General features: G+C 41.3%; 1 protein-coding gene across 2 annotated transcripts in view; it reads right to left on the bottom strand.

The window, feature by feature from the left end:
- Window positions 1-448: 448 nt before the first annotated feature.
- TTC29 (tetratricopeptide repeat domain 29) overlaps window positions 449-12,872 on the bottom strand; it is a 157,729-nt gene continuing 145,305 nt past the window's right edge. For both annotated transcript variants that reach the window (XM_028151410.2, XM_028151416.2), the window contains 2 exons: window positions 899-968; window positions 449-605 (listed from right to left, as the gene is read on the bottom strand). In XM_028151410.2, coding sequence (XP_028007211.2) covers window positions 934-968 — 35 coding nt within the window. In that variant the 3' untranslated portion in view covers window positions 449-605; window positions 899-933. The remainder of the gene's footprint in view (window positions 606-898; window positions 969-12,872) is intronic.

Here is a 12,872-nt window from a genome sequence, read left to right as displayed (position 1 = left end):
TTATATCCCACATATGAGTGAGATCATGTGATATTTATCTTTCTCCGACTGACTTATTTTGCTTAGCAAAATGCTCTCCAGTTCCATCCATGCTGTTGCAAATGGTAAAAGTTCCTTCTTTTTTATAGCGGCATAGTATTCCATTGTGTAGATGTACCACAGTTTTTTAATCCACTCATCTGCTGATGGGCACTTAGGCTGTTTCCAAATCTTAGCTATTGTAAATTGTGCTGTTATGAACATAGGGGTGCATATATCCTTTCTGATGGGTGTTTCTGGTTTCTTGGGATATAGTCCTAGAGGTGGGATTACTAGGTCAAATGGGAGTTCCATTTTTAACTTTTTGAGGAAACTCCATGGATAATTGTTAATATTCAAGCATTTTGGATGTAATTTATTTTCATGGACTTAGATGTTTGAGAAAAAATTTGTACATTGCAATACAAAATCCAATGAAAATATAGGCATAGTTTTATTATAACTGTGTTATTTGTAACATACTACTAGACAGAGAATTGAAGACTCAGGTGACATGATAAATTTCTTCTTGCTTTGTTGCTGAGTCAAAAGCTGGTTTAAGTCTCATTTTTTTATTATCTGGTAATCTAAAAAAAATAAATTATAAAATTAAATTTTATATTGGGCTAGAAAGTCAATACACTTGCTTTGAAAGATATTATTGTTTTCTGTAATTTTCAGACATAGCTTAAAAGGTGAAAAATACTTAACCTTGTGTGATATTTAACAGTAAATCTGATTTTTTTTAAAAGCAGTGTTTCAGAATTAGCTTATCAAGTGCTAGTTGAAATTATTCTTCATGTGTTTGAAGAATTAGATTATACGTAGCATCTTTACAATGTGGGCACTTAATAAAAACTATTTACTTGATTTATCATACCCACTGAGTTGTTCCTCCAAGTGCTCTGAGGTGTGCTACAAATTTTCCATTGTGGATCTTCTAGAGTCTCCTAAAGAAAAAGAACAAGTATACATTTAATGGTTTATCACAAATACAACTCAGTTATTTTGAGCTTGAACCTGGGAATCCCTTTTCAGGGATAGATACCCTAAGCACTTGTATGATAAAGGTACGTTTCCCCTGTGTCACCAGGGCAGATAATATTGGTCCAAGATCGCCACAACAATATCTCCCCATCCCCCCATATTTTCCTCAACAGTGTGACCTTGCCACTCCCCCATCAAGAGGTGGAAATGAATTCCCCTCTCCTTGAATTTGGGCTAGGCTTAGGGCTCTGTCATCAACAGAACATGGAAGAAGTAACTGCCTGACTTCTGAGGCTAACTCCAGAAAGGCTGTGTAGCTTCCACTCAGTACTCTCAGGATGCTTGCTTTGACGGAAGCCAGTCATCATATAACAAGTCCTATCGCCCTGAGACTGTCATTCTGGAGACCATGAATAGATGTTCCAGTTGATAGTCCCAGCTGAGCCCAGCCTTCCAGCCATCCCACCAAAGATACAGGCTGTGAGTGAGGCTGTCTCGGACTTTTCAAACCAGCCCATCTGTCAGCGGAGTACCACCGTTGGGTGACCTCAACTGATGTCTAGCCAAGCCATGCTTGAACTTCTAACCCAAGGAATTCTTGTGATGTAGAAAATGCAACTACAACAGCCACATGTTGGGGATATGATGACTTGTTAAAGAAACACTCAGAAGGAACACTAATTTAGAGCAATATAAAGTACCCAAATAATGCAATGAGATATGGGAAGTTTATAGATACAAATAAACATGTTAATTTTGTTACTTAACTTCCAAATCTGCCCTTCTGTTTTTGACTTGAAGCCACTGGAACTAATCTAATGAAATGCGTTTTCTCCTTGCTTATGACAAGCCTCAGTTTCCAGGTCCCCCTTCATTCCTTGTATTCTGCTTTACCTCAGGCTCTGTGCATTTCCTGTTTTGTCCCCATCTCTCACCACAGTTCCTGAAACAGTTCACTGTGTTCTCACCCTTTACTTTGTTGCTCTAACAGAAACGTGGCTGTCCTCTGCAGACACTGCCAGTCCAGAAGCCCTTTTTGTTTTTCTTTTCCTCAGTGTTCTTACCACTGGACCTGGATATGGGTAGTTGTCCTTCTCATATCCTGTTCTCCTTCAGGACCTTTGGCCTCCCTCCTCTTCCCAAAGTTCTCATGATCAGTTTATACAATCAAGTATTATGATCTAGCTACAATTGATTTTTGCATTGGCTCATTGTTACTTGACTGCTACTTTCTTAATTTAGCAATTTCAATGTACATGTAGAAGATTCTTCCACTTAGAGTCTTAATTCCTTGAGCTCCATCCTTTTAAATCTGGCCCTTCATCCACCCACAGTCATTAATTCCCATGGCCATACTTGGACTTAGTCATTACCAGAAGACTGCAAATCCCCTTCAAACTCAAGTTGCCTGTGTTTAACTACTTGACTGACAGCTTTTATCTCTTTAGATCACTCCCTCTAGCACCCCAACCCCAGGAATTCTTCAAACTGGGACCTGCAATCCTACCACCTTTTCATTGTTCCTCCCCACGTTAGTGCCTTCTATTCCTTCTTCATACAATCTAAATTCCAGGGTTGTTCACTCCCTTGCATGTAGCCTGACTTCCTTACACTTCTCCTACTTTGTCATACTAACTTCACAAAACTGTAACCCCAGTTAAATACAACTCTGCCTATTCTTCTCATGCACTGTATAGCTCAAGTGGCCTCACTTTAAATTCATGGCCAGAGACAGCAGTTGGACCCTTAATGCTTTTAGGTGATCCTATTAAACATTCCTAGTCCATTCATTCTTCTACATTCCTGGATGTCTATTTAACTCTTTTTTTCTGTTTTCTCGAAACTCCATCCCTCAACAGGCATCATCATTTTCAGCTGCTGATTCATTTTCTAGTTTCAAGAGGAAATAAAAAACAGTAGGAAAAAACAACTTCCTCAAGTTCCATGTCAAGAGTAACTCACCCATGCTCTCTCCTCCCTATGCTCCCTTCGAAGGCCACCCCTCTACTTCTTCACTAGATCTCATCCTCCCATGCCCACCACACAAGACATAACTCCAGTAACTCCTTATGCCTCCAGCATCAGTTTTTCCTCTCTACTAGATCTTCACCAGCATATAAAGATTTAGTTGAAGTCACAAGATTCAGTTCTCACCAATGAATGTGGATGGAGTGATACATTATGCTTCTGGGTCTGAGTGTTAGATGTTGGGCATTCATTTTCCCTTAAACTTTCCCTTTTCCTCAATCTTACTCATGGAACTATTACCTTATGATTCATTTTCTACCATGCAGGCAATGATAATTCCCTAACTTAGCGGTTCACCACTGCAGGTGATTTTGCCCCACGGGGGAATTTGAAAATGTCTGGAGACATTTTTGGTTGTCACAACAGGTAGGTGAACTTGTTACTGGCATCTAGTGGGAAGAGGCTAGGGATGCTGCTAAACATTCAACAATGCTTATCACAGCCATTTCATCTCTCGCCCCCAATAAAAAAAAAATTCATCCAGATCAAAATGTCAACAGGGCAAGATTGAGAAACCCTGTTCTAGAGGGTGGTGAGGCAAGCAGATAGAAGGTCATGGACCCCTGAATGTCGGTGGGGCTACCACATTAATATAAATGGCACACTTATGGATTAGGAAAGAAACATACATATATATTCTAAAACTGCTGTACTTTTGGGGCTCTTGGGACAGGAGCTTAGCTGTTACCCTAACTAGTATGCCCTATCATTGTTTTAGGTAAAGATCCACCTTGGGGTTCTCAGTTTAATATTTTTCACTGCATCACAATATATAGAAGCATAGTAACATCCTGGTGCCTCCTTTAGATCTAATGGCTAAAACTCAGCATTATTGGCATGGCAGGATGTAACAATATTTCCTAAGCTGGAGAAATCCTTCTTGGATTTCCTAAGTTTGAAATTGTGCCTGGGTAGCCTCAAGTAATTGTTTCTCATTCATTCCCCAGATGTTGAGGAGTGGTGATTTTTATTGTGGAATATTTCCCAAGTAAATTTTCTGAGAAAAATAGCTATATCTGCAGCTGTTCTTTTCAATGTAGGCCACATTTGCTAGTTTAAATAGAAGACATTAATGTTCTCTCTGTGCGAGGAAACATTGGCAATGATTAATTACCTGGGGGAGCACTTTAACTCATCATTCAAGTGTTCTGATGCTTTTATTTGCAACAAGGAGAGCACCACAGGGGTGCTCACTCTTGGTTCCATCCTGGTAGACGCTCTCATTTAGACTCCTCACCTAGGTTTTCTGCTGTGAGTCTGACTGACAATGTGATTTGAGATGTTTGATCTGTAGGTCTTCAAGGAAGCTGGAAGATTAGGACCAATTCACCCCAGCAAGGGAGACCAAACCAAGACAAAGTTGAGAGTGTGGTAACTGCTTATCCTGTCTACCATTTCAGTAGAAACAAGCATGAATTTGTTGCTAATATGAGGAATCTTAAATGGTAGGTTCCCTCAAGCAGGCAACAAAAGGATCTCATTTATACCACCACGTAGCCTATATTGTATCAAAGAGCAATGGAATAAGTCAGCAAATGCTGAATTGCAATAAACCTACCACCCACCCTTTTATTTGAAAACAATGGCATATAATTTTCAAATGTGTAACACAGTATTATAAATAAACTTTATTAATAAAATAACATTTTTAAATGTTATCTGTAGAAAAGTACAAATCAAAATGGAAGAGATACTACCTGGTAGTTTTGTAACTGAAAAGGTGAATTTTTATAATTTTGCCATGCAAAACATTTTTAGTGGCCATATTCTAGAAAAAAGTAAATAATAACTCATACATAAAGGTTGTGTCAGAGTTTATAGACTTAGACCCCGGTAATGGATTCAACCTTTCCACAACAAATCACAAGTATTGTATGCTCACATGAATATACAGTAGTCATTACCTTAAATTTAAAACTCACTATAAACAGCAAACACATAGAGCAGGATATGAAGGCTGTATTGTATCAGTGTGGTCTGCAGAGAATTTCTTCATATGGTTTTTGCCTTGTTGAAATATATGCTGCAGTTCAAAGCTAAAGGGATTACTTCTGAATAGTCATCACAGGGGTTGATTACGTTCGTATATCATATTTAGCTGGACCCTGCAGGCTATTATTCCATTAGCTACGCTGGTTCTGCTATTGTCAAAAAGTTGATCACCTAATGTCAAAAAACTGTGCTTTCTGTTGACCTTATAAAAATGACTCAAAAGGTTTTGTTAAAAAATAAAATAGATTGTGTTTTATGAAAACAATTAAGAATAAATGCTATGTATACAAATGCTCATATCTTATGGGCGCTTTTAGCATTATGCCATGAAGAGATTATATTTTGCTTTAGTATTTCAGCACATTCTACTTAAAGTCATAGATTCAATTTTAGTAGAAACAACACTTTTTTTTTTTCCATTGATAGCAGAGAGTCTCAGAAACTGATTTCTGGGGAAAAAAAGCCTCTCCCTCCTGCCCATGTATTCAAATCATATACAATTAAAACCATGGAAGTAAGCCCACTACATTAATATTAATACAATAGTATAACTACAATGGCCTAATTACAATATGGTTTTATGAGGCAACTATACTAAGGAGAAAAGAGTTTTGTTTGAGGAAATATGCATATAAATTGAAAATTTGCCCTGGCCAGTGTTTCTCAGTGGTTAGAGCATTGGCCCTCACACCAAAGGGTTTGACTCCCAGTCAAGGTCACATGCCTGGGCTACAGGTTTGATCCCCAGTTGGGGCATCTGGGAAGCAACCAATTGATGTGATGTCTCTCTCTTGCATTGATTTTTCTTCTCTCTCTCTCTTCTCTCTCTCTCTCTCTCTCTCTCTCTCTCCTTTCCATTGTCTCTTAAAAAAATCAATGGAGAAATATCCTCTGGTGAGGATTAAAAAAAAAGAAAGAAAATTTGTCATTCACACTTGATAATGATAAAATAACTTCAAATAAATAAGCATTTATTTATTTATTATTCTTCAGACAATGGTTATGTAGTTTCAGTCATTTAATCATAACAGTTAAAATTTTTTAAAGAAATGAGTTAAATATATCCTATCTAATAAAAGAGTAATATGCAAATTAACCATCACTCCGCGACAAAAATGGCGGTGCCCATAGACACAAGATGGTGGCGCCCAGTCCTCTCAGGCCCGCAGGAGTCCCCCAGTCCCAGGGAAGGCTGCCGCTGAGAGCAGGCAGCGAGCAGCCCAGCCTGTTGGCCTAGGAGGTGGCTTTGCCCTCCGGCCAGATCTTCTCCTAGCCGTGAACCTGGCCGTGGATCTGGGAGGCGCCCTTGCACAGCCGCCATGATCAGCTGCCCGCCCTGACCCGGGAGGTAGGTCTTGGAGGCGCTTGCACATGGCCGCCTCCATCAGCTGCCCTCCATGACCTGGACCATGGGTCTGGGAGGCGCCCTTGCACAGCTGCCATGATCAGCTGCCCGCCCTGACCTGGGCCATGGGTCTGGGAGGCGCCTGCGCACGGCTGCCTCCATCAGCTGCCTGCCCTGACCCGGGCCATGGATCTGGGAGGGCCATGGGTCTGGTCTGGACATTGCAGTTACATTGTGCAAGGCATGCACAATCAGCTGCCTGCCGAGGCCCGGGCTGTGGGTCTGGGAGGCGACTGCGCAAGGCCGGCGCGATCAGCTGCCCACACCGGCCCGGGCATTGGGTCTGCAAGGTGCCCGTGTAGGGCAGGAGCCATCTGCTGCCTGTCCCAGCCTGGGCTGTGGGCCTGGGAGACCCAGGAGCTGCCTATACACCTCCCTCCCCACCCCCCCACCCCGCACCCTCTGAGATCAGCTCCCATCTGCAGCTGGGGGGTATAGGCCTGGGAGGCAGCTGTGCCCCCCAGAGCTATTCCCTCCAAGAGGCAGCCTGGGGTGTCAGGCTGCACCCCCATGGAGTGATCCCCCCCACACACTACAGCCTTGGAACTTCCCTTGCTGCCAGTCAAGTGATTCGAGATGGGCGGTGATATCTGGGCGATGCTGCCCAGCAAACCTCTCCCATTGGGTAGAAAGTTCTGACCAGGTTAGGGAGGTAAATGGGTTTTGTTTAAAATCTTTAGGAACCACATGGAAATGTCTGAGGTAGGGTTTCACATCGGAAGTAACTTACAACTAATTTCTGAAGGCAAACCTGGACATTGCCATTACATTACTGGAGAGTACCCCGAGGTCTGGAGGTTGGCTCTTGCAGCGGCGGTGCCGAGTGCTCCCCACCCTGGTTCCTCAGCACCTTGGGCAGGGCTTGAGCCCACCCAGGAAGGCCTTTTTCCCTACAGTTTTCACCAAGGCAGGGAGGTTTTGTAGACATGAATAAGAAGTGCCCATGCACAAGTCCTGAAGATGCCGGGGCCGGCAGAAATGACAAAGAAACCAGGAAAAGAGCAAAACCAGAAACACCACCAATCCCATCATAGATCATCTTTTTCTTCAGATGACTGTGTGTTTCCCTCTTCTTTGTCTTCTGGAAGCAAGACAGATTCAAGTACTGACAATTCTACCAACGGAAAAGTTAAGAGAAAGAGAGGACAGAAAAGGAATAAAAGGAAAAAAGAAAGAAAGGACAAAAGTTGAAACATCAAGAAAAAGAAAGAAAGAAAAAAGGAAGAAACAACCACATCATATCACCTTTCTAAGGTCTCATGAAATTCCTGTTTAAGTTTATTTTATGACACTTTTAGTTTGGGTTTACATTTTTACTGGTTTGTGAAGACCACGGCAGGTACACTGTCCAATATGTTAAAGAAAAAACCCCTATCTACTAAAGAGGTAATATGGAGAGGAGAGCATTTGGGGGTGACCGGGCTGTCAGGGGAAGGCAGTTGGGGATGACTGGGCTGGCAGGGGAACAGTTAGGCATTGATCAGGCTGGCAGGAGAGTGGTTAGGGGGTGATCAGGCTGGCAGGCAGAAGTGGTTAGGGGCAATCAGCAAGGCAGGCAGGCAAGCAGTTCAGAGCCAGCAATCCTGGATTGTGAGAGGGCAGTCGGACATCCCTTGAGGGGTCCCAGATTGGAGAGGGTGCAGGCTGGGCTGAGGGACACCCCATCCCCGCGCACGAATTTGGTGCACCGGGCCTCTAGTATTCTTATAAACCCTGAATCCCATTAACAATTTAAGACATAATTTGATACATTTGACTTTTGACCCATGGTATAATAAATTAGCCATAGATGAAGTAACGAAATGATGGTATAACTTTGAAAAAGATATTGACAGTTATGGCTTTATTATTTTAAAGAACCTACATAAAACTTTTATTAGAATCAGGTTAAGAAAGCTGTCCTTTGGGAACAAAGATGATTTTGAAGCGATCTCAGTTGAACAGCCAGTTTTGAACATGTTCCCAGAGCGGTGACGGATTGGCATAGACTCATGTGTCCTTTTCCGCATGCTCCTCCTTGTAACCGATGGTGTGGAAATGTCTGGTCAGGGACAGAGCCTGCCATCCTGGAGCACAGCCAGGCGCTAATTTTGGCCTCATTAGCTCTGTTCTCTAATTGACTGAACTTTTCAGCAAGTGTAAGTTTCCTAATATTTCTTGTACTTGGTTGCCTTTAGCCACTCCACTTGATACTCACAGCAGAGAAGGAGTGGGAATAGGTCGGGAGGAAACAGATGGCACATTCAACTGGGAGTCTGAAGAGACTAATGAAGGGACTATTGAGAGGTGAGGGCAGGGCTGAGGAACCAACAAGGGATGTGGAAACACCCAGCAACTTGCAATGAAGGGATGCCAGGCCATTATCTTCCCTGGGGCTGAGGATAAAGGCGGAGAGGATGGTGTTATTGCACCCTGAGTGAGAAACGGAGGTTTAGAAAAGGGGTCAGCCGGTAGAATCCAGAAGCAGCAGTTGTAGAGTGTCACCACTGCAGAACTGAGCTGAAGCCAGGGGCAGAGAATTAATTCCCAGACTTCTTTACCTTCCTCACCTCTGGTATCCTACTGGTGACTCCCTTTGGATTGATCCAAACCAGGAAGCCAGAGGCAAGTGAACCTGTGAGATGCAGTCTGAAGTCAGTGTCCTTTGACACAGAGCTAAGTGGGACAATGGATCTTGGTGTGTGTGTGTGTGTGTGTGTGTGTGTGTGTGTGTGTGTGTGTATGTGTGTGTAAGAGAGAGAGAGAGAGAGAGAAAAAGAGAGAGAGAGAGAGAGAGAGAGAGAGAGAGAGAGAGAGAGAGAGCGAAATAGCATATAACAATCACAAAATGAAATTTAGTCATGGGAAGAACAGTTTATGTGTCCATGTACTTGATGCTAGCATATAATTTGATGCTTCTCTTTTCCTTCTCTTTCCCTTTTTCCTTCCCCCACTCCATACTTTTTTTTGGGGGAGGGCGGGTAATATTGGTTTCTTATTCATCTTGTCATGAATTTCTCATCTAAGAGTTCTGTAAAAATTCTATCAACTGAAGTCTGAGATTATAGACATAATCTCACTCTACCAAGAAAATGTATGAGTTTTTTTCCTAGTAATACTCTCCTGCTTTTTGTAAACAAACAGAAAGGTAATTTGTTCTGTGCTTTGAAGTTGAGGTTATGATGCGGTTATTCTATAGCTGTTGAGTATAACAGTCAAGATGTAAACTTTTAAGGCAGGACATATATTTTAAGTTTGGGCAGATACTTTCAAGTGTCAAAAACTGACATGTACTCTTCATATTACAGATTCTGGTATATAGCAATTCCATTTCCAAAGGGTTTTGTTAATATTTGAAGCCAACAAAAATTTATACAAGGATCAGAAGTATATTCTAACTAAAAAATATAGGTTCTTTCCTTTCCCATAAGCATCATTATCTTAAATAGGTGGAATTGGGCTAGACTTGGAAGTATTGAAGATACCATATTAACACAAAATTATACTGAATTTCTTCTTCTGGATATCTAAACTTTAATGAGAGTTTCTCATTTAGATCTATCAATTTATGTAGATGCTAAATACTTTCTTAAGATAAATAAATACAATGTTGATGTCTTCATACTGTTCATTTTATTTCTCCTGCTAATGCTACATTACAAATTCTGCATTTTTTTCTAGTCAAGATGGAGGAACAGAAATCAGTGTACCCTCTTTCTTGAAACTATACCTCCATTAGCTCCCCCCAAATACTTGAACAAAATATATAAAACAATGATTTTGAAGACACTGGACATGAGATAAAAAAGTCAGTGATTCCTGGAAGATAAGAAACAAGCAATATGAGCCCCATTGCTGCCCTATTCCCCAGCTTGCTGCCTTGAGGAAGCTTCCAGTCATGGCTCAGAGAGGGAGAATCCAGGGAGAGCTCAGGAAACTTCCTTAGTTGAGGAGAAGAAGCTGAGAGGCTGGGTAGACCCAGGCAAGAGTTAGAAACCAGTGTGCTGGAGAGAAGAAAGCTGCACACAGAATCCTGGAGATCTGTAAAGGCCACCTGAACATATTCAGCAAAGTACAGATCACAGCATATATGTGAGGAAACTACTCAAGGATGAGGAAAGAGCAATGCAAAAAAATGTTAATGAACATTATATAGTATCCACAGAAGGCTATGCATGCTCCTTGTTATCACCAGCAAGAATAGAAAAACTCATAATTCATGGGTAGAGTACCCAGAAAGTTACTGACTAAGAGGTGGAGAATAATTACCCCTAGACAAAAGCTTTCTCTGACCCCACCTAGAGATCTCAAAAGAAAACCCAAAAGGAGCAAATTGTTTCCAGATAACTATTGCATCTCTGAACAAAGCTCAAGAATATTTACAGGACTAAAAAAGTATCCAGCACCAAAAATAAGGCAAAATTCAAAATGTCTGTCATCTAATAAAAACTACAAACTATGAAAGGAAGCATAATGAGGAGAAAAATAAATCAATCAAAACCGACACAGTCATTAGAATTTGGAACAAACACATTGAAAGTTATTATAGCTGTATTTTAGACATTAAAGAATGTTTAGAGACATGGAAGGTAAAATGAAAAAGTGTTAGTGAAATTGAAGACAGAGTAAAAACTACCTGAAATAAGACAAAGAAAGATCAAGAATTAAAAAGATGAATGGAACATCAGTGAGCTGAAGGACAGCTTCAGGCAGCATACTATATATGTTATTAGAGTTCTGAAGGATGATGGGTGAATAATTAAAAAAATTAAAATTAATGAATATTACAAACCCACAGATCTACAGTAAAAGAAACTTAGAGTACTAAAAAATACAAAACCCTGTCAAACTTAGAATACTATACCCAGTAAAAATATCTTTAAAAAATGAATGCATCATGGACACAGACAACAATGTGCTAATTGTTGGTGGGGGGGGGGGGGAAGAGGGTTGGTAGAGGTGGAAGATGGTATGGGGGGATAAAGGGTGATGGAAAACAAATAAAATAAAAGAAATGAATACAAAATAAAGACTTTTTGAGAAGCAAAGCTGAAGCAATTCATCAGTAGTAGATAGCACTACAAGAAATGAATAAGTCCTCAGGCAGAAGAAAAATGACACCAGATGGAAATCTGAATCTATGCTAAGGAATGAAAAACATCAGAAATAGTAAGTACACGAATCAATATAAAATATTTTTTTAATTTAAAAATTTCTTCAAGTAACATTTGATTATTTAAACAAAATAATACTAAGAGAATGTGGAGTTTATAATATATGTAAAAGTATAATATATGATAACAACACTGCAAAGACTGGGAGGGGAGAAATGGAAGTATGCTTCTTAAGGTTCTTATACTCTACTAGAGGCCTGGTGCACGAAATTCGTGCACTGGAGGGAGGGAGGTCCCTCACCTGGCCTACACCCTCTTGCAGTCCAGGAGCCCTTGGGGGATTTCCAACTGATGGCTTAGGCCCGCTCCTCGTGGGGAACGGGACTGAGCTGCCAGTCGGATATCCTTAGTGCTGCCATGGAGGCGGAAGAGGCTCCCGCCACTGCCGCTGCACTCGCCAGCCATGAGCCTGGCTTCTGGCTGAGCAGTGCTCCCCCTGTGAGAGCACACTGACCACCAGGGGGAAGATCCTGCATTGAGCGTCTTCCCCCTGGTTGTCAGTGCACATCAACCGGTCATTTCGTTGTTTGGTTGATTTGCATATTAGCCTTTTCTTATATAGGATGTTAAATGGTCTAATGTCACCTGAAGGTAAACTGTGATAAATTAAGGATATATGCTGGTCATTACTTTTGCTTTCACATTTTAGTTGATACTTTTTGTTTTAACTATTTTGGTTAAAAAGAAAAAAAACCCTTCAAGATTTGAAAATCAACATATCTCAAATCTAAAAATGAGGAAGGCTACCTCTAATTTAAAGCTTCATTTGAAAATCTATATTGCTTATATATTTTCCTGAACTGAAGCTTGAGGATGAATTAATGACTTAAAAGCAGTAACCATTTTATTATCACTCCCAAAGTTTAATTGTCCTTGACCAAATTAGGTGAAATGGAATATCCTATACACTAGTAATAAAACACTGATATGCAAATCAACTGAAGGGAGGGATGACCGTTTTTTATGACATGCACTGACCACCAGGGAGCAGACACTCAACGTAGGAGCTTCCCCCTGGTGGTCAGTGCACTTCCACAGGGGGAGCATGCTCAGCCGAAGAAGCCGGGCTCACGGCTGGTGAGTGCAGCAGCGGTGGTGGGAGCCTCTCCTGCCTTCACTGCAGGTGGGCGGTAAGGAGCGAGGGGTCCTGGACTGCGAGAGAGCGCAGGCTGGGCTGAGGAACCCCCCAGTGCACACAATTTCGTGCACTGGGCCTCTAGTATGTAATATAAATCTAAATACTGGTAGAAGATTTGGGTTTCTTTCTGGTGCTTTTATAAAAATAATAG

Source organism: Eptesicus fuscus, chromosome 6, assembly GCF_027574615.1.
Source record: "Eptesicus fuscus isolate TK198812 chromosome 6, DD_ASM_mEF_20220401, whole genome shotgun sequence".
Lineage (NCBI taxonomy): Eukaryota > Metazoa > Chordata > Mammalia > Chiroptera > Vespertilionidae > Eptesicus > Eptesicus fuscus.
Note: the sequence above shows the minus strand (reverse complement) of the source record. Positions and strands in the feature narration are given on the sequence as shown.